This window comes from Mirounga angustirostris, unplaced genomic scaffold (genome assembly GCF_029215605.1).
Source record: "Mirounga angustirostris isolate CCGP_5_RB_7025 unplaced genomic scaffold, mMirAng1.0.hap1 SCAF_2, whole genome shotgun sequence".
NCBI lineage: Eukaryota > Metazoa > Chordata > Mammalia > Carnivora > Phocidae > Mirounga > Mirounga angustirostris.
Genome location: NW_026991710.1, coordinates 153,445,030 through 153,464,666, shown reverse-complemented (window position 1 = coordinate 153,464,666; position 19,637 = coordinate 153,445,030). Strand labels below are relative to the sequence as shown.

The window sequence follows — 19,637 nt, the reverse complement described above, 5'->3', positions numbered from 1 at the left end:
TGATATATCTCTTCTATGTTTTGTTTACAGCTTCTCTTAAAATTGGTTTCAGTTTTATCCTTGTATAAGACAATTATAGTAAGGAGTTTTATGTCTGTAACTATTTTAGTGGCAGAATAACAAAAATAATTTAAGAAAATGCCAAGATTCCCACAGAACAATTTCTCAAGCTTGAAAAACACAGCTCGGGGGGGCGTCTGGGTGGCTCAGTCAGTTAAGGGTCTGGCTCCTGATTTTGGCTCAGGTCACGATCTCAGAATCGTGAGATCGAGCCCTGTGTCCGGCCCTGCACTTGGCGTGGAACTGCTTAGGATTTTCTCTCTCTCTCCCTCTGCCCTTCCCGCCCTCCCACCCCCACCCCCCCGCACCTCCCTGCTCAGGCTCTCAATCTCTCTCTTTAAAAAATAAAAAAATAGCTCAGGCCTTATCTCCCAAGGCTCCTGCAGAAAGCCCTTTCTCCCACTTCCTCACCTTACTACAGACTACTGGTTCTTTAAAATTCTTCCCAGGAGCATGAGGAGTTTTCCCTGCACCTCTCTGCAACACCCCTCCCTGCCTGCCAGCATGATCTGAGGAAGATCGTGGGTCCCCACAGCACCCTATGCGTTCCTCCAGCGAATCACCCTCAAACAGTGTGGTGATCTCTGATTTTACCTGCACGTATTTCTCAGTGGACCACATGCTCATCCCATCTTTCCAGCAACCACAGGAGGTAGATGTTATCATTTCCTCATTTTACAGATGAGAGAGCGGAGGCTCAGAGAGGAGCAGTTATTTGCCTAAAGTCACAGTTATTAACCAGTAGGACTAAGTTAACTCCAAACTGTCTGCTCCAAAGCTTTTGATGTGGCTACTACACAGGACCCAACAGACATTTGTTTCTGCAAATTTGAGTGGTTGAAAAGCTGAAAAATACATAGGGAAATCTGTTAACTCACCTGGAGTTTTTCCTTGAGAATTCTATTCCATTGTAGTTTTATCATTTCATTTCTTTCTAGAACAGCCTCCCGCTGACTTGAAATAGCTCGCTAGATTGGAGAAAGAAATGAAAGCACGGCAAAGGGTCCAGGGTTATCAAGGGTGATATGGTGATAAGCTGCACAATTGTTTTTGGCATATCTTCATTTGGGCCAGACAAATGTGTATGTATTTGAATTTTATAATATTAATCATGAAAAGTATTATTAAAAATAACTAGTTCATGCATATGTCCAAACTCATTAAGTTGTTACATGAAATGTGTGCAATTTTTTGTATATAAATTATCTACCAATAGAACTTAAAAAAAAAGTAACTAGTCCGTACTTACATTTCCCACTTTTCTTTCCCTGGAATGAAAATTGTAACAATTACTTACCCCATTTTATGTGTCACAGCAGCCTCAACGTTCCCTAAAAGCAGCGTATACAGTTGTGCCTTAACACCTTTACATAAGCTCTCTTTGGTCCAAATGTCCTCTCTTCTGGTCCACCTGCAGCGTCCACTTGAAACAAGTGTCTTTATTTCTCAGTGCTTTGTTGGTGGTGGAATTTTCTGTGACCCCACCCCCCTGGCCCAATCAAAATGCAGCCCCCTCTCTCTGGATCCCCACAGCCACTTTGCTTGTTCCTCTTTTATAACCTTTAACCATCTTATAAGACAGTGGGCTCAGTGACTAGTAGGCTCTATGCCCCTTTGAATCTGCAGCCCCTACTAGTGTTCAATAAAGGTTTCATAAATCCCACTGAATCATGTTCAGTTGCAGAGCTGACACTGGAAGGGAGAGCTACAGATACTATTCTGGGGCAGGGGACAGGGTGAAGGGAGCCTGCAGGTGAAAAAAAAAAAATGAAGCTTTAGTTCCAACCTAGCCCACGAAAGCAAGAAGCTGGGGGAAAATCCTTGGCCTATTTCTTTACCCAGGAAGTTGTCTCTGCTTAGTGAATTCCTGGAGACACGGATTCAAGTTTCAGTGGGTGTGGGGGAAGGGCAGAGATGACAGGTGACCAGTAAGGATGCTCTTATTAGAGAAGCATTAACAACGTTATATCTGGTGACTATGTGCCCCGTGTTCCCAGGACAGACCAGTTGATACTTGCAAAGTGTGCCGATAGAGAAGAGAAGTTACAGCTTTCTTGGTTATGGAGGTACAGGGATCCATACAGAAACCAGCATATCTTAACATCTATTAAACTCTAAAAGGCTTACCTTCCACTAAAATTTTGTCAGAATTTGACTCTGTAAGAATGCTGTTACTTTTGGTCAAATTCTGAAACATCGAGAACCTTGCTCCAAATGGGTTTAAACTCTGAAACAGAATCTGACACTTCGAAGCTGTGCAGTGCCAGACAGTATTATAGAAAGTGTCTACCAGTTGGGGAGGCGTCTACACGTTGCATATCTGCAGGGGCGGGCACACCTCCAGGAGGTGCTCTTTGCATCTCATACACACAAGTGGCACCCTGTAGAGGGTCAGCCTACTGGGTATTGAGCAGCTACTCTGTTAGAGGGGCCACAATGTTCAGATTCCCAAGACAATCTACCCAAGGGTCCTAATGTCCTAGGAAGTTACCCAGACTTCTCTTTCATCCCCAACAGTTATTTCCCTGGGTCTGGAATTTCCAGGGGTCAAAGCTCTGTTGTTGCGGAAGTCGGGACCCACGGAGGAAAGCCCACAGGTCGGCGAGCCCAGCCCAGTACCTTAGATATTCCGGCAGGTGGAGTTTGTCGGTCTTAGTGACCACCAGGGCAACATCCCGGCAGAAGCCCCTTTGGCAGGCTTTGATGCTCTCATTCAGAAGGTCTGCATGGGCTCTCCCTCCAGAAACTCTTTCGATGTCACTGATCACCCAGATCACTGAGCATTTATCAATGGTCTGTGGAACATAACCACAGTAGGTTTAGGAACATAAGTGGCGTCTCAGTTGTAGAGGACATGACCCCTTAATGTATCATTCATGTCCTCTGTGCTCTGCCCCATCTCTCTTCCAGTCCTACCTCTCAGCTCTCCCCACCGCACTCTCCATGTACCAGCTCAAGGCTGAGCTTCTTGAAGTTCCTCACATGTAACTTGCTCTTTTATCCCTCAAGACCTTTGCACTTGCCACAACCTCTGCTTGACCTCCATTTGCCCTTTGAGACTCTGCTAATGACCACGTGAGGATGGATTGGACACCCCACCTCTGCATCCTGCAGCACCTGGACTTACCTACTTACCTCTCAGAGTTATTGTATAGGATCGGCTCTCTGTACCACTCCACCCCACCCCACCCCTAGATTGTGAGGTACTTGATGGGAAGAGGCTGCACTTTTCAGTGGAAAATTCACATCACCTTAGGCACAGTGCTTGGCCCCTCTTATAGGATTCATAGATATTTGCGGCATTAGTGATTGATAGAATTCAAGAAATCAGACCTCCAGCCCCAGATCCATCACTGGCTTGCTTTACCTCAGTTGTCTTCTAGGGAAAGTTATTGTTTTTCCAGAACTAGTTCTGGTCATGCATCCAGACCACAAAGTTATCAGCAGAGGGCATCATTTCCATGTTTGACTGCCCCTGCATATTCAGCACACTGCCACCATGTGGGGGCAAGGAGCCAGGACCTTAGGATTCAAGTTGCAAAGGGCAATGGACAAGAAATTACAATTGATTAAAATTATAAAGATTGTTCTATTAGATATGCAACTTTTATGTGACAAGTAATCGTGGGCTGCCTTGTGACATTTCTCTTACTGTACTATTTCACTTGTTTTACCTCTCCATATAAATGAAAAGCTGGTCCAGCTCAGGATTGAGTTTTTTCTGAGGTTTCTCAGGACAGCACTTTGCTCATAGAGGTGTAACAAGTTTGTGACTTGCTAATTAAACCATTATTTTACTTTATGCCAATGGTTCTTAAGTTGAGGCAATTCTGTACCCCAGAGGACATCTGGCAGCCTCTGGAGACATTTTAATATATTTTTTAAAGATTTTATTTATTTATTTGAGAGAGAGAGAGCATGCAGGGGAAAGAGAAAGAGAGAGAGCATGAGCAGGGGAGGGGCAGAGGGAAAGGGAGAAGCAGGCTGCCTGCTCAGCAGGGAGCCTGTTGTGGGGCTCGATTCCAGGACCCTGCGATCATGACCTGAGTGGAATGCAGATGCTTAACTGACTGAGCCTCCCAGGCGCCCCTGGAGACATGTTTAATTGTTATGACTTGGGGTGAGCTAGTGGGTAGTGGGTAGTGGGTAGAGGACAAGGATGCTGCTAAACATCCTTCAGTGCCCAGGAGAGCAGCCCCACAACAACGAATTACCTGGCTCAAAATGTCAACAGTGCTGAGGCTGAGAAATCTTGGGTTTCAAGTTTGGCTTTGCAGTGGACCCTTTTCAAATGAAATATTAGCAAGATTTCCAATTGATTTTTAAAAACTGAACTGCTTTAGTCGAACTGGAGATGGAGGGTTTGGAGCCCCCACCTGCTCAGCATCCTCAGCCCTCTGTCCATGGGTCTCTTGGCTTTATGGCTCATTATTTTAAAGCCATCAATCTTTAGAGTTAGACAGACTTCACTGTTTTACAGAGAGGATAATAGACCCCTGAGAAGCAAAAGATCGGTTTAAGGCCATACAACTATGGGTCCTGAACCTCCTCCTTATGTGGATGGACTCACACTTAGGCAGGAAAATAAAAACAACTGCTCCCTCCCACTTCCCAAATTATAATCTATCCAGGGAAGCTTCTCGCTATTCAATCAGGTTGTGGAAGATCGTAGGCTACCAGGCTGCAAGCTCCCCCAAGGGCAGAGCCTCTTTCACCTTTGTATTCCCATGGTCCCGGGCAACTGCAGGTGCTTCCTAAATGTTTATTGACATGAGAAGAGGACTGCAAATCTCGGGCCCTACACAAGGCTCTGACTGCCAGGATTTGGTCAAGTTAGAGTGGCAGAAGACATAAAAAAGCTTACCTAGAGCAACTGAATTTAGGAGTGGGTGGGGTGTCATCCCTGCCCCCCCCCAACTCCCTCCCATGATGAGAATGGGACCTCAGAGAGTTCAGGTGGCATGCCTAAAGTGTCATGACTTCAAGGTGGCAGACAGACACGTGAATTCATAATAGTCTTAGCTTAGGGAAGGCATGGCTGGCAGCTAGAGAGACGGGGGAGGGGGCATTGTGCTCTGTTCTCCCTAAAAAGTGGGGAGTCTTTAGTCACTCCCTGTGAGAGAATCTCACAAAACCGCAGGAATGCAGGGGAGCTGAGGCCAAGCAGAGGAGGCTGGAAACCATCCCTTCCCTATAGCCCGACCTCCTCAGAGAGGGTGCTCTGAGCCAGATCTGCTGGCTCCTCTGTTCTGAGTGGCCTTTGATAGGCTGCCCGGCTTATCATAACTGGCAGTGACCATGGCTCCATCCAGGGAGAGAGGCTGGCTGCCTCCCTAGGCTGTTGCTCTCCGGGCCTAGCCTGTACTAGCCAAGGCTGGCGATTGCACTCCAAGAGCTGAGAGCCTGGCCCTCATGTCAGGACCTGAGCAGACTACTAAGGGGAAGGACATTGGGACTGCCTTTATCTTAGAGAACTATTAGGGGAGGTGCTGTGGGGAGAGATAGAGCCTCAGCCGGGAAGGTAGGAACCTGCCCTCTGTTTCAAATTCTGCCATTCAGTAGCTGTGTGGTCTTGGGCAAATTACTTCCTCTCTCTGAGCCTTTATTTCCTCGTCTGTAAAATCAGGGCATAGGCTGATTATCTGTAAGCTGTCATCCTGATCCTATCATCCCAATCTTGACTGCAAACCGGTCTTAAAGCTCCCCTGGCCCATAGTCAGAATCTGCAGAATTTAAAGTTTGCATCTAGCAGAGAATCAGTGGTTCTCCAATGGAGCCTTCTACAGTGCTGGGCTGATCATGACTCAGTGATCCCAGCCCTCCCTCCCAGTCCCCTTCCAGCTCCAGTCCTATGCCTTGTCCCTGTGCTCCCACCATGTGCTCCTGAGCTCCTCTGCCTAAAGACACACTTTCTCTATCACATACCCCAGTCCCTTTTATCCTTTGAGCTTCTCCAGGAAGAATAGTATTCAAGCCCAACCCCCAAGTTTTCCAGGCTTACCTCTGTGCCCCTCTCCTCTACACCCCACACCCCTTCCCTCCAGCCACCCTGGAAGACTCATCCTTCCCCCAACACTTGGCTCCTTCGTTCCTCTGGGTCTTTGCTGCTCTCTGGCCTAGAACAGTGCTCAGGGGTCCCATTCTCAACAATCTTCTCTGGTGACTGCTGAGCTCAAGTGCCCTCTCTGAAGCTTCCCTCACATGCAAAAAGAATTCATCACTTTGTGCCCTCATAATTAAGTAAAGTGGTTTGTTCATTAATATGACTAATTAGATTCCCTTCCAGACTACAAGACTGCCAAGGGCAAGGACTTTATCTCTGTCCATCCAAAACCTAATGCAAAATTGAGGAGAGGCTCAGTGGGTGTTTGCTGAAGGAATGAGGTCTCTTGTTGAAGGTAATTTCTATTTTTGAGTGTTCATAGCGCCTTGGACTTCTCATACATCATGTTCTGCCAGGGATTTAGTCATCTGTAGGTGTCTTCTCTCCTGTTAGACTCTGAGCCCCTTGAAGTAAGGCTCTGCTTCTCATTCAATAGTGGTTTATTTTCCTTTCAGCTTTTTAGTTATATAGGTAATACACGTTCATGCAAAATATACAAACAACACACAGGTGTGCATAGTAGAGTAGTAGTAAGCACAGAAATTCTTGTTAACAGTTGGGTGTGTATCCTTCCAAAGGCAAGATTCTACTTTTGCTGTTCATTCAAACATTACACACACATACATGCTTCTTAACATTAAAGATCATGCTCTGCATCTTTTAATTTAGCTTTGTTTTACCATGTAGGATTATAGTAGGGTTTAAGAGCAGAGAGGCTCTCAAGCATCCTGCCTGGGTTAAAATCCCCAGGGTGATAATGGGCAACTGACTTCACTGAGATCAGTACCTAGCACAAAGTAAATGCTTGGTAAATGTCTGCTATTATTATTATTAGCTATAATCTTTGCATCCTCAGTGCTAAGTACATTGTCTTACATATTATATGTTTGATGAATGAAAAACAAATGAACAAAGAGATAAATTCTTAAAAATATTTCAACCTCTAATCATTAGGTACAGATCTAACTACCCCAATGCTTAACTCACGGGCTGTAGACATATCTGAAGGTGCCTGCTCAGCTCCAACTTCATTTGCTAGGAATTGAAACCCTACCCAAGATTTTGGCTGAAAATAGACTTTCAACCACCACCCTCAGCCACAGCTGATTGCACTAAGGATACTTAATCCAGAGAGGGTTAATCATTGGCTGTGCAGTAATTGGTCCCGTTTTCCTTCTTAGGAATGAACTAAAGCACATAGAGACTGAAGTCAGACAGTCATAGGTGTATGAACTACAACGTCATTAGAGACAGGGGTAGGGTGGTCATTCTCCACAACGTGGAACCTAAGGACTATGTAGAGAAAGCTAAGTGAAAAGCAGGACTCTGCAGAGCAATGCACAAAGAGAAACAGTCACAAGAACCAGGCAGAGGATGAGAGAGAAAATGGCAGCTTCTGTCCTGATAGGTGGCCCTGAGGTCTGGCTGTCTCAGGAGATCCTTGGATACTCTTTTGATTAACCCCTCTTAGCTTGGGATTGCTTTAGCAGGTCTCTGTGCCTTACAACTAAACACCTTAGCCCCCTCCTGGTTCCTTGGTGCTAGGCTCTCAGCTTCTGCACTTTGTACCCACCCCTTGGTCTCCCCTTCTCCCCCTCTGTCTGCATGTCCTCTGCTTACTCCTAGACCGATCTACTCGGTTGCTGACTTTTCCCCTGTACCGCATACTCTTGTTCTAGCTTTCTGGCCTACCTCATGATTCCTCTCTCCCCAGTTTCTCTGGCCACCCCTCTCCTGCCATTGCCCTGAGGCTTAGAACCTAGAAAGTAGAAGAATTTAAACCTCGTGAGCTCATACAATCCCTGCAGCTGAAAGCAGAGCATTCTTTGTTGCTTTAGAAAGGGTGGAGGAGTTGAGGGAGGAGGGAACGAAGTCACACGAAAGAGAATCACCTTTTTCCACATCTCATCCCTCTTGCTGTTGAAGTCACCTGTGCCTGGAATGTCCACGAGTACAACGCCTTCTGGAATCAGCTCTGATTTGGGAAGAGTCACTTCCACATGTTTGATCAAGGGCCAGATTTGTGTCTCTGCTGACTCTCCATCCAGGTCTCTCCTCTGAGTCCGGATGTAGGGGTCCAGCTTGACAGACAGCTCTCCTGCCTGAGGAAGAAGGACAAAGTCACACACACCAGACATTCTCCCAGTTCCTCGGTCCTGGATCAGCTGTGATTCAGGTTCAGCAAAGGTACACTGAGTAATGGTAAGAAACAGCACTGGGCAATGGATACCGGGAGGCCTGTGATCCCATCTGCAAGGGTCTATGCTCTGAGAGCCAGAAGGGACCCTGGAGATCAGAAAGTGAAAGCTCCTTAATGTACAGATGAAAAAACCGGAGCCAATTAGAATGGGGCTTCAGCAGAGTTATAGCTTCACTGGATAACGATTTCATCCTTGAAATTCCATTTCAATTCTTACTCTTTTTTTTTTAGATTTTTTATTTATTCATTCAAGACACAGAAATACACAGAGAGAGAGAGTGCATGAGCAGGTGGAGAGGCAGAGGGAGAAGCAGGCTACCCGCTGAGCCAGGAGCCGGACGTTGGGCTGGATCCCAGGACCCTGGGATCATGACCTGAGGCGAAGGCAGACATTTAACCATTTGAGCCACCCAGGCGCCCTCCATTTCCATTCTGAAATTAATGTTATTAATATGCAATTGTCTACATTTTGGAGAGAGGGCATTCTTCCCCCATGGCTAATGCAAATATCGGGATTACCAGAAAGCCCTGACTAGAAAATTGATGGTGATATAGTGACCATATTTTCCAAATTGAAAATTGGTCTGAAATTGATCTTTAAAAAGGTTTTTAAAATTTCTCTTCCAAGTACAAAAAATATCTGGACGCATAGGCATTTCTAGAATGTTATAATGATGAGGGGAATGGGGAACTGTTCTCAGCCCACTTTCCTAGCTAAACATATCTTCAGGCAATGACATATTTATGCCAGCAACCATGTGTGACAGCAAATCTCTACTGGGATACTATTTCAAAGAAGATTTGGGATATATGGTGGTCATTTTTTTAAAAGATGTATTTATTTGAGAGAGAGAGAGAGAGCACTGAATGGGGGGTGGGCAGGGGAGAAGAGTAGAGGGAGAGGGAAAGAGAGAGAATTTCCAGCAGACTCCCTACTGAGCACAGGACTGGATCCCATGACCCTGAGATCACGACCTGAGACTAAATCAAGAGTTGGACACTTAAGCAACTGAGCCACCCAGGTGCCCCTTCAGTGGTCATTGTTAAAAAATATCTATAGAATGGTCCTGAGAGAAAGATAAGAACAGAAATTCTTAAGAGAGTTGAGATTAAATCAGGGGATTTGTTGCAATCTGGGTAGGGAGTTATGGAATTCATTGATTCTAATCAAATAACAAGAAATTATGAAAGAAAAGATGATAAAAGTTCTTTAAGATATTTAATTTAAAACTAAAGCAGATACTGGGGCACCTGGGTGGCTCAGTTGGTTGGGTGTCCAACTCTTGGTTTCAGCTCAGGTCGTGACCTCATGGTCATGAGGTTGAGCCCCGTGTCAGGCTCCCTGCTCAGTGCGGAGTCTGCTTAGGATTCTTTCTCTTTCTGCCCCTCCCACTCGTGCTCCCTCTTTCTCTCTCTCTCTGAAATAAATAAATAAATCTTTTAAAAAATAAATAAAGCAGATACACTAAGGGCAATGTGAAAAAAAAGCATGGCCTTGAAAAGTCCCTTTGAATAAGAAGAAGGCTTAACCCAATAAACCGTCTCAGGACAAACCATTCTGGGAGGCAAACTCAACTTCCTCATTCCAGTCTAGAATCCTGGACTCAAACTTTGAATCTGTGTCCTCACTCACTGAGATGTAATTGTGTTTCTTTTTTTTTTTTAAGATTTTATTTATTTGGGGCACCTGGGTGGCTCAGTTGGTTAAGCGACTGCCTTTGGCTCAGGTCATGATCCTGGAGTCCCAGGATGGAGTCCCACATCGGGCTCCCTGCTCGGCAGGGAGTCTGCTTCTCCCTCTGACCCTCCTCCCTCTCATGCTCTCTGTCTCTCATTCTCTCTCTCTCAAATAAATAAATAAAATCTTAAAAAAAAATGATTTTATTTATTTATTTTTGAGAGAGGGAGAGAGAAAGACACAAGCTGGAGGGCGGGGAGGGTAGGGGCAGAGGGAGAAGCAGACCCCCTGCTAAGCAGGGAGACCAGGCTCCATCCCAGGACTCTGGGATCATGACCTGAGGTGAAGGCAGAGGCTTAACTGACTGAGCCACCCAGGTGCCCCTGTAATTGCGTTTCAGTATTTCAACTCCTAGTTTCAAGGGGTAAATTTGTAACATTGGGAAGGAATATTTCTAAATACAGAGTAGTGAAGAAATGGATACTATATTGATACCTTGGTGTAACACTTGGTTTAAGTTGAGTGTGTGCAGATAAAGTAAACAGTTCTGTAATCATTGTTTCTCTGGACATGCTCAGTCTAAGTTTTAGACATTAGTGTAATTATTTTGAACAGTAATACCCATTTAAATGTAAGAAGTGACTATTAGATTTGTTTGATTTCCTAGATATACAAGAGCTAAGTGCCTTGAAAGATTTCATTTATTTGACTTCTAAGTGTGCCTGATCGAGTATTTAAAAATTTTTGAGAGAACAGAATATATTAAATCTGAACTGTAACATAAAAAGTCTAAGGAAACTTGATTAATTATATAAGTAAGCATTAGCTACTTAAGGAGGACTTGCTATGTTAACCTTAGGAGGTAATTGAACATTAAAATTTAGAACAAGTGTAAGTAATTGTTCTTATTTCATACAAAAAAATTCCAGATTTATAAATAGAATAACAATATTTTAAACATGAATTTTAAGAGACAAGAAACACTAGGTTTTAAATGTATAATTGTAATAAATTACATATTAGTTCCATAAGTGTTTTACTTTAATTTAAAATGAAATAATAAAATGAATATTGATTATAGAAGTGAGGAGAGCATTGTTCTACTTGCTGCATATCCAATATCCAGCCTGTCCTTTGTCCATGCTAGCAGAATAGTGCTTGTTTGTTTGTTTGGGCAGTGGATTGAGATTGGTCCCAGCCAGTCATAACACATTTGCTTCTTGCTTTAGACTCCCTTTCAGCTAGGAAAGGCCATGTGACTGAACCAGAGATCTGTTCTGAACAAGAAAATCTACCCAGAAGTTTGTTGGGGGTGTTTCTGAGAAAGCTTTTACTTTCCCAGGAAAGGGGAGATGTAGTTGATGCCAACTTTTATCCATTTCTTTCTTCCATGAAGCCAACTGTGAAGTCCAGCACTTCAGTAGCCATCTTATGAGTATGAGGCAACAAGTTTGAGGGAAGGCCAAGGAAACCCGGGAGGTGTTGATCTTGACATTGATGAGCCATTGAACCAACCCACAAACCCAACTGCTTCCAGACTTCTTATGTGAGAAAATGAACAAATCCCTATTCATTTAAGCCATTATAAATTGGGTGGTTTTGTTTTTAAACATTTGTAGCCAAAGCAACCTTAATTAATCCTCAAGTAACTAAATAGTCTTCCCTGTGCACAAAAGACCCCCCAGTCAGATACTAACATTTCTCATTTGACAGCCATAAATAATGAAAAAAAACTTGGGCAGGGATACTTCTGAGTCGGGAATCAACTCATTTCCAATAAAAACACTGTGCCATGAGCAAATCTCCTAAATGAATTCAATTCTTATACTTGTGACTCATGATAAAATAAAGAAAGAAATCTCAAAGCTACCTCTTCTGCCTTGAGGGTGATGATTCTGGAGGTGGGAATCTTTCCTTTAGGCTTTGCCCTTAGTAACTCTTCATAGTTCTTTCTTTCTGCTCCATTTCCATAAAACATTTGTAGCTTCCAGATGGCTTCCTCCACGGCATCATCCCTGTCCCACGCGTCTGCCTCTTCTCTGTCTAGTTCCTCTGTCCTGTGCAGGAGTTTAGTCAAGTTCTTCAGCTCTTCCTTCCACTCCTGCCAAGGGAGAGTAGGGCCAAGCCCCTCATGACACAGATATGGAAAACAATGAAAAAGGGAAGTAGTCCATTGTTCCTGTGGAGGCGGTGAGGGGCTGCATATATCCAAGAACTCTAAAATCATCTAATCCTGCAAGGGATCATCTAATCCAAACCTCTTGTTTTGTCATTAAGGAAACAGGGACCCAAGGAGGGAAATGGCTTGCCCAAAGTCCCATAACAACAGTGACAGGATACAGGCTAGAACCCCCATCTCTCTCTACAGAACTTTCTCATTCTGTACTTGTTTTTTTTCATTCAACAATGGCATAAACTATATTTACAAGGAATATAATGTTAATCTCTAAGAGAGAGGGAAAGGAAAGAAAGAAAAGGAAGGGAAGAAGAGAGGGAAGGAAGAAATAAAGGAGGGAGAGAGGGAGGAAATAAAGGAGGGAGAGAGGAAAGAAAACAGGGATGGGAAAGAGGAAGGAAGGGAGGGAGGGAGGAAGGAGACACTTACCTGGTCAGAGAGAAGGTGGATTTTGGCCTCATACTGCTCACAGCAGCCCGAGCTCACTTGTACAATACATGAGGTACATATACTTTCTCCAGATACTGGTAGAAACATTGCTTGCTGGATGATGGCATTGATCAGGGAGCTCTTTCCAGCCCCCGTGCTTCCAAATAATCCAATGTAGATCGGGTCCAATGACGGTTTTTCAATCAAGGCAAGAAGCCTGTTTCTAGATTGATTTTTTAATGCACATTGTAATGGTCATCAAAGCACAGTGGGAAGGATATAAAAATAGAACACGAAGGAAGTAAGTTCCAATCCTAGGCGAGTCATACATGTTTTTGAATCTCTGCTACTTTCTTGATCAGAAGGGAATATTAGTCCCTGCTTCCTACACAGAGTCGTCATTAGGCTCAAAAGAGATTATGCAAAAATACTTGGTCATGATAATTCTATACAAACTCTGTAATGCCTATCCAGATGTGAAGCATCCTGGTTTGTGTTCTCTGGACATTACCTAGTCCTGATCCTAGAAATAAATTTTAGGCAGAGGTAAAGTATTATTGGGAGCAACCCAGAGACTTTCCGAGCAGGAGATTCAGCCCTGGCACCAATCAAGTCCTTCAAGTCAGCTCAGCCCAGTGGTTGAGGCCACAGGCTAGAGTTTCACACAGCCTGGGTTGGATTCTGGCCCTTTAGTTTACCAACAGTGTGACTCTGGTCAATGTCTTGGACTCTCTAAGCCACAATTTCAGTAAAATTGGGATGATAATAATAGTTCTGCCTTTATAGGGGTATTGGGACAATTAAATGAAATTTTATATATGTAAAATATTTAGCAGGTTACCTAGCAAGAGTGGCAACCCAATGAATGGCATAAATAAATAAATAAATAAATAAATGCCCATAGCTACATAAATGTTCAGCCTTCTTTGCTTAGTTTCTAATTGAAAATTCCCTTTCATTGTTGGAGAAAAGCATCTACAATCCCCTAAGGAAAGAATGGATGGAAGATTTGATAGGTAGCTGATATCAGACTCACATGAGATACTTGACTCCATTAGGAATGCTGTCATCCAGGAAGACAGACTGAATAAGTTTCTGATACGTGTTGCTCAAAACCCTTCTGGTCCGTGACTCCAATTTTTCATCTGGAATCAACAGGAATGTATTACCTGGCACGTACCTGGCAGAGGTCAAGTACTACATCTCCAAAAGAGGAATGTGCTCAATATCACAGAGAAAGGGGAAAAAAAAGAAATGAAATGAAAAGCCAATTAAATATGATAGCAAGTTATGTGATACTAGCGATAATTGCCCAGAGGAGATAGCAATTACTGATTGAGAGCCTCCCAAGGAGCTAGCCTGCTCTGAAACTCCTTGTAACAGAAGTCAGCATATGCTTTGCCATGGGCTATAGCCCTTCTAGATTCTTCTCTCCTGTGGTCATAAAAAGAAAAATTGCCGGGGCATCGTAGAAATATTCACCAAGGCACCAAACCAACCATTTTCACAGTCTTCGTTCTAATCAGGAAGAGGTTATTTTGATAACAACCCTCCTATCCAGAGACTCCTACAGATGAATTGTCAAATTATAGATCTCTGTAGACTCTGAGGCCTCCTTTTCTGGATCAGGATCATTTGAAAATATTTCATCCTTCTTTCCAATTTAACCTTCTCCTGCTTTGAGCATTTTCACACATTTGGAAAAGAACAGAGCCACATTGGAAGAGGCCACATAGCAGTCATAACACTCACATTCCTTAAGAGCACTTTGTTCCATGGAGGGAAATGCTCGGAACCTCTGGTCTCTATCTGAACGTCTTCTTTTTTTCATTGGTTCTTTAAATACATCATCGTCAACTAGACATAAACAGAGGTTATATAAAATTAGAAGTCTTGGGGCATAGTATACTTGCCTGATCTCTATCAGTACACAAACCCAGAGAATCTAAGAAGGCTCCTGCCAGCTCTGTATGCCTGTAAACTCATATCAGAAGCAGGCACAGTTGGGCCATTCCAGTCTGGTTGCTAATTCCCAGAGTCATAGCACTTTGCATCTAGCTCCAAAGTGCCGTCTAACATATCTCCCAGAAATGAAATGAAAAGTTTGGAAATCCCGAGAAGCCAAAATGGCTGGATATTCTTCACTAAATGCCAACTGTGTGCAGAGAAGCCCAAGATAAGACTAAGTGTGGGGTGAAGAAAGGCCTCTGGGAGGTCTTTTCAAACTGGGAAAGAAATTGATCAGGAGCCGAATGCGGAGGAAAGAATGGGCCACATAACCAGGGCAAATAATTTCTCCTTGATCATCTATAAGATGAGAGGGCCGACAAAAAATATACTCAATGTAACAGTGTGGGAGGGTGTTCTACCAGTGGATGCCCTTCAGAGGTTAAATTTGGAAGAATTTTCCCCCTTCTTCATTGAAAGTCATTAGCAGCTGCTTCCTTACATAAAAAGGAAGGGAAATCTCTAAGAAGCAAGTCTTTGTAGTTCTCCAGAGATTTATTCACTTTAATGGTTTCCTTTGGTTATGAAGTGAAGGGCTGGTAGGGTCCATAATCCTTGGGAAAGGGCACAACCAAAACACTGTGTTTTGGATGAGTTTTAGAAAACACCCCCTGGTGGTCTCCACCTGGTTAGAAAAGGGCCATAAGTGGGTCTTTGGGGTCAAGGTGATTGGAAATGATCCTAACCCAGTGCTCCTGGGATTGGGAAATGGCCATGAGATGAACCCTAAGAGTTGATCCCCAAGAGTCATGGCACTCCAAGCTCATACAGGAGCGTGAGGCCCCCAAACTGAGCATGACACTTGGGAGGTCATCTTCCTTGAAGAACCACAGAGAAGTTTCACTTTAGGACCCAGGATAGCAGCCTATGCAGAAGGCCCAGCCTCCACCACTGGGCTCCAGACAGCAGGTCTTCCAGACGGTTCAGCCTTACGGCTTCCAGGACAAATCCTGCCATGTCCTGGAGCCAGCTCACACCCCAGAAAGTATTGCAGTGCAGTGGGATGCTGTTTGCCAAAGCCCAACTCTCTGCCACTTCATGTTCATGCAGTGACAGGGAGTTGAAAGAGCTTGTATTTCAGACCCTCCTGTCTCAGACATTCCAACTTCTTTGATCGAGCTCAACTCAAAGAATTCATCATGGCTTAGTTTAAGGATTGCATAGAATTAAATACCAAGTTGCTGGCTCAGTGGTTGGAGCTGGAGAAGAAGAAGCAGGGAAGAAAAGAATCTGCCACTCAGGCCACCCTAGACCAGCTACAGGCCGAAGAATACTTTAGTCCATGTTATAAAAGGTGTCTCAGGATTCCAACCTTCGTGTCTTAAGTGAAGGATGTCAGGCTTTGATCTCGACTTCAGAACTCAGGAACTCTTTTTTGCAAACAGTATGTGCATAGTATCTTAGCCATGTGTATAAAAGAAGGGATGGGCCCATGTATCCATGGCCTTTATTTCAATTTTATAAGCACTGGCAATTAATCTGATAAAAGATCGGAAGCTTATTTCTCAACCAAAGCAAAGGCTAAGAAGTCAGATAAAATAGCAGGGTTTTAAACTTTTTCTTCAATTTCTAAAATGAAAAGCCCCTTGGAAAGGAGAAAGTATTCTATCTGGGATTTGGACCATTTAAGGGTACTCTTGCTATATAGATTGTAACTGGAATGAACTGGTCTGAACTGGCCACATCTCTTCTCATTCCTTGTAACGGCTCAAGCACTCCCTCTCCTTTTCCAGCATTTTAAACTGAATCACCCTAGAAAAAGAGCAGTAGGGGTGGGTGGGGGCAGTCCAAAGCTAGTCTACTGCTGCTGTTGCTTCTTGCTGCCACCAGGTGTCGCTTTTGAAAAACTGATCCTTAAAAGCCGGACACAGGATACGGGCTCATTAATCCCGAGGGTTGCTGGACAGAGAGTGCCATGGATCTTCCAAGTAAGCTCTTTCAGGGCTAAGCTCAACCAAGGGTGCCCCAATGTTATCATTCTTTCAGTTTACGTGACCAGCCATGCCTCAGATGCTAGCCACCACCCCACTGACCCAGAAACCGTGTATTCCTTGCACCTCAGGGATTTCATCCCCTGTGAGTGAGGAATTTTTCCTCTCAATTCTCAAAACACAAAGGATGTGGTACTCCCTGTTTTCTGTACATAGGGGTTACTTTCCTGCATCTTCCTAGAGAAGTCTCCCTCCTTGGCTCCAGGGGCTCTACATCAGCCTTCTAGGGAGGGAGGCCGCCCTCCCTGACTGCAAAGGCTTTCACCCTATATCTCCCCTTCTAAGAAAAGCACCTGATATGATTCCAGGGGCCTTACCTTGCCCATTCCAAGAGAGACTACTCTCAGAAAATCCAAGATGGGTTTCTGGAACCTCCTTTTAAAAGGGCTGTGTGTGTGTGTCTACAAATATAATTGCTGGTCAGACAGTCTACTACATTATGAATAGTCTATTTTAGTTGTTGAAATAATTTATATTCATTCACTATTATACCATGTCATAAGAAATCAGCTTTTGAATAAAGAGGAAGGAACACTGACTATAATTAAATACAGTCTCAACCCATTGGCCCTTCATTATATAATGATAAATAGGAACTATTTATTCCATCAGGGAATATTGTAGGGATGTTACCTGGATGTGGCCCCTGACCCACAAAATCCTCAGTGTCTTCCATCTCCTGTTATGCAAACGCCTGCTTTTGTCCACTTAGGAGAACCAGCCTGAAAATACATACAAAGTACAAGGGTGGGGGTGGGGATAACAGCAGAAGTTCTAAATACAAAAAGCAAAACAAAAACAACAACAATGTGTAAATCTGCTTCTGCTTTGTTTCCCCGACTAGATTCCAAGCTCCTAAAGGGCAGTAGCCATTCTAACTTGTCTTTGAATTCCTCATAACATATGCTACATGTCTATTTAAACATGACAAAGATCCATGTTGGACTATTGGTTTTCAATAGTCCTTACATCTATAGAACTTTAAACTGATATTATCTGAGATCTTTAAGACTACCCACTCTGAAATAACCATAAACCTCCAGTGATCAGAGCCATAAAGGTGAGATTATATGGCTTTACTCCTTTGGGTGACATAAATGGCCCAATCAGGTAAGCCTTGGGTTCCGTTATATTTAGTTCCAGCAGGTCTCAGCAAGAATCTGGAAGATGGATGGAACATTTGATATTCCTAGGGTTCCCTGGAGTTGCTTTGGGAGCTACTGAGTCGTGCAGGAGAGCTGTGATAACTAGGTTCTCTGGATCTTCTTTTTTTTTTAAAGATTTTATTTATTTATTTGAGACAGAGACACACACAAACACACACAGAGCACAAGCAAGTGGAGGGACAGAGGGAGAGGCAGAAGCAGACCCCCGCTGAGCAGGGAGCCTGACATGGGGCTCGATCCCAGGATTCCAGGATCATGATCTGAGCTGAAGGCAGACACCAAACCAAATGAGCCCCTTCTCTGGATCTTCTTTGCCACCTCACTCCACTTCGACGAGGAAGACACACCTACTCGGCTCTATATGCAGCACCACAGCTTGGGGTATCTGCAGGGTTAGGGGGTGGGGCAAAGAGAGGCACATCCAAAAGGAGAAGTGTCAGATCCCACCTGCCTGCAGCCCACAGGCCGACAGACCTTGGGCATGGAGAGAGAACAGCGCCAAGAGAGGCCCAGAACAGAGTGCACTGCACAGACTGGGTAGGGATATGCTATCCTGGAGCTTCTTTGTCTCCACACATAGAGAAGAATTTGAGCAACACAGGTGGGGAGCTTCCTCTCCTTATCTGATGTTGCTGTGTGGATCACTCAGCCATGTATTTCAAAAGCAGACAGTCACCGGCCCTTTTGAAAAATGCAAAATCCCACCTGATCTGTCAACTGCCACTAGACTCCTGGGCTGTTAGAGTCAAAACAGCCTCTTCTGCTTAGCTTGGCTGGTGGATATTAACTGGCCAAATGGTTTCTGTACTTGGTAGGTGTTGGCTGGATGTGGTGGGAATCCCTACTATGTGCAAGGTCCTGAGGCTGAGTTCTTCATCTCTCCATTCTTTATCCTGAGGCTCCCTCTCAGACCACCCCAAACTCCCTACAGTTCTCTAAGGCATGGCCTCCTAATCATTCATGCAGTTTAGCGTAGGCTCTTCTCTCTGTGTAGGGTACCCTTCCCCTCTTCTTCCTGGTGAATTCCTACTCTTTCTTTAAGACCCTGTTTTAGCATTTCCTCTATGAAACTGTCCTGATTTCCAATCATTCCCTTCTTGTGTAACCACTGCTCCAAGCACACCTCTGTTATACTCCTTTCTTGCCCCTTCCTCCTTTCTGAACCATGAGCTATTGGAGGTTCTATCTACATTTGTTTCAATGTTGCATTTCCATCATGAAGTGCAATGGCTGAAAATAAATGTTGAATGAATGAATGAATGAATGAATGAATGAATGAATGAATGAATGAATGAAATAAGGGATGGGAAGCTTCTGATGAGATTCTACACCATAGGATGGTTTTTTTTAAGTTTTTATTTAAACCAAATTAGTTTTTGATACAATTAGAGTCCCGGCTTAAAGAGTAAAGCAAAGAGTAGGAACAAGAGGACAAGTATGCAAATGGAACAGCAACAACCATGAATAGTGTTGGGAATGCTGAACTTGACAAGGGGATGGTATGGCAAAGGCAGAAGATGTGGATAGGACTTCACAGCGGTCTTCAAATACATGACCTTAGAGTTGCATATCCAAGAGGGATGATACATGTTTTCTGCGGTCCCAAGAGAGGACCACTAGGGCACTTAGCTTTCGTGGAAGGTACATTTCGGCTTAACATACTCTAGTAGTTAGAGTTGTCCAAATGCAATGAGCTCCCTTAGAAAGTAATGAATTTTCTGCCACTAAAGGTCTCTGAACCTATACTGGGGGGACCACTTAACAGCGACATCCAACTAGATGAATTTTAAGGCCTCTTCAAATCCCAAGATTCTATGTTCTTACTTG

The 19,637-nt window shown here is 44.0% G+C and overlaps 1 protein-coding gene across 1 annotated transcript in view; it reads right to left on the bottom strand.

Moving 5' to 3' along the window:
- NUGGC (nuclear GTPase, germinal center associated) overlaps positions 1–17,374 on the bottom strand; it is a 45,679-nt gene extending 28,305 nt beyond the window's left edge. The window contains exons 1-9 of the mRNA XM_045879338.3: positions 17,278–17,374; positions 14,399–14,503; positions 13,683–13,791; positions 12,647–12,869; positions 11,912–12,142; positions 8,056–8,265; positions 2,680–2,855; positions 1,310–1,328; positions 939–1,028 (exon numbers count right to left, since the gene is read on the bottom strand). Coding sequence (XP_045735294.1) covers positions 939–1,028; positions 1,310–1,328; positions 2,680–2,855; positions 8,056–8,265; positions 11,912–12,142; positions 12,647–12,869; positions 13,683–13,791; positions 14,399–14,503; positions 17,278–17,320 — 1,206 coding nt within the window. The 5' untranslated portion in view covers positions 17,321–17,374. The remainder of the gene's footprint in view (positions 1–938; positions 1,029–1,309; positions 1,329–2,679; positions 2,856–8,055; positions 8,266–11,911; positions 12,143–12,646; positions 12,870–13,682; positions 13,792–14,398; positions 14,504–17,277) is intronic.
- Positions 17,375–19,637: the final 2,263 nt, after the last annotated feature.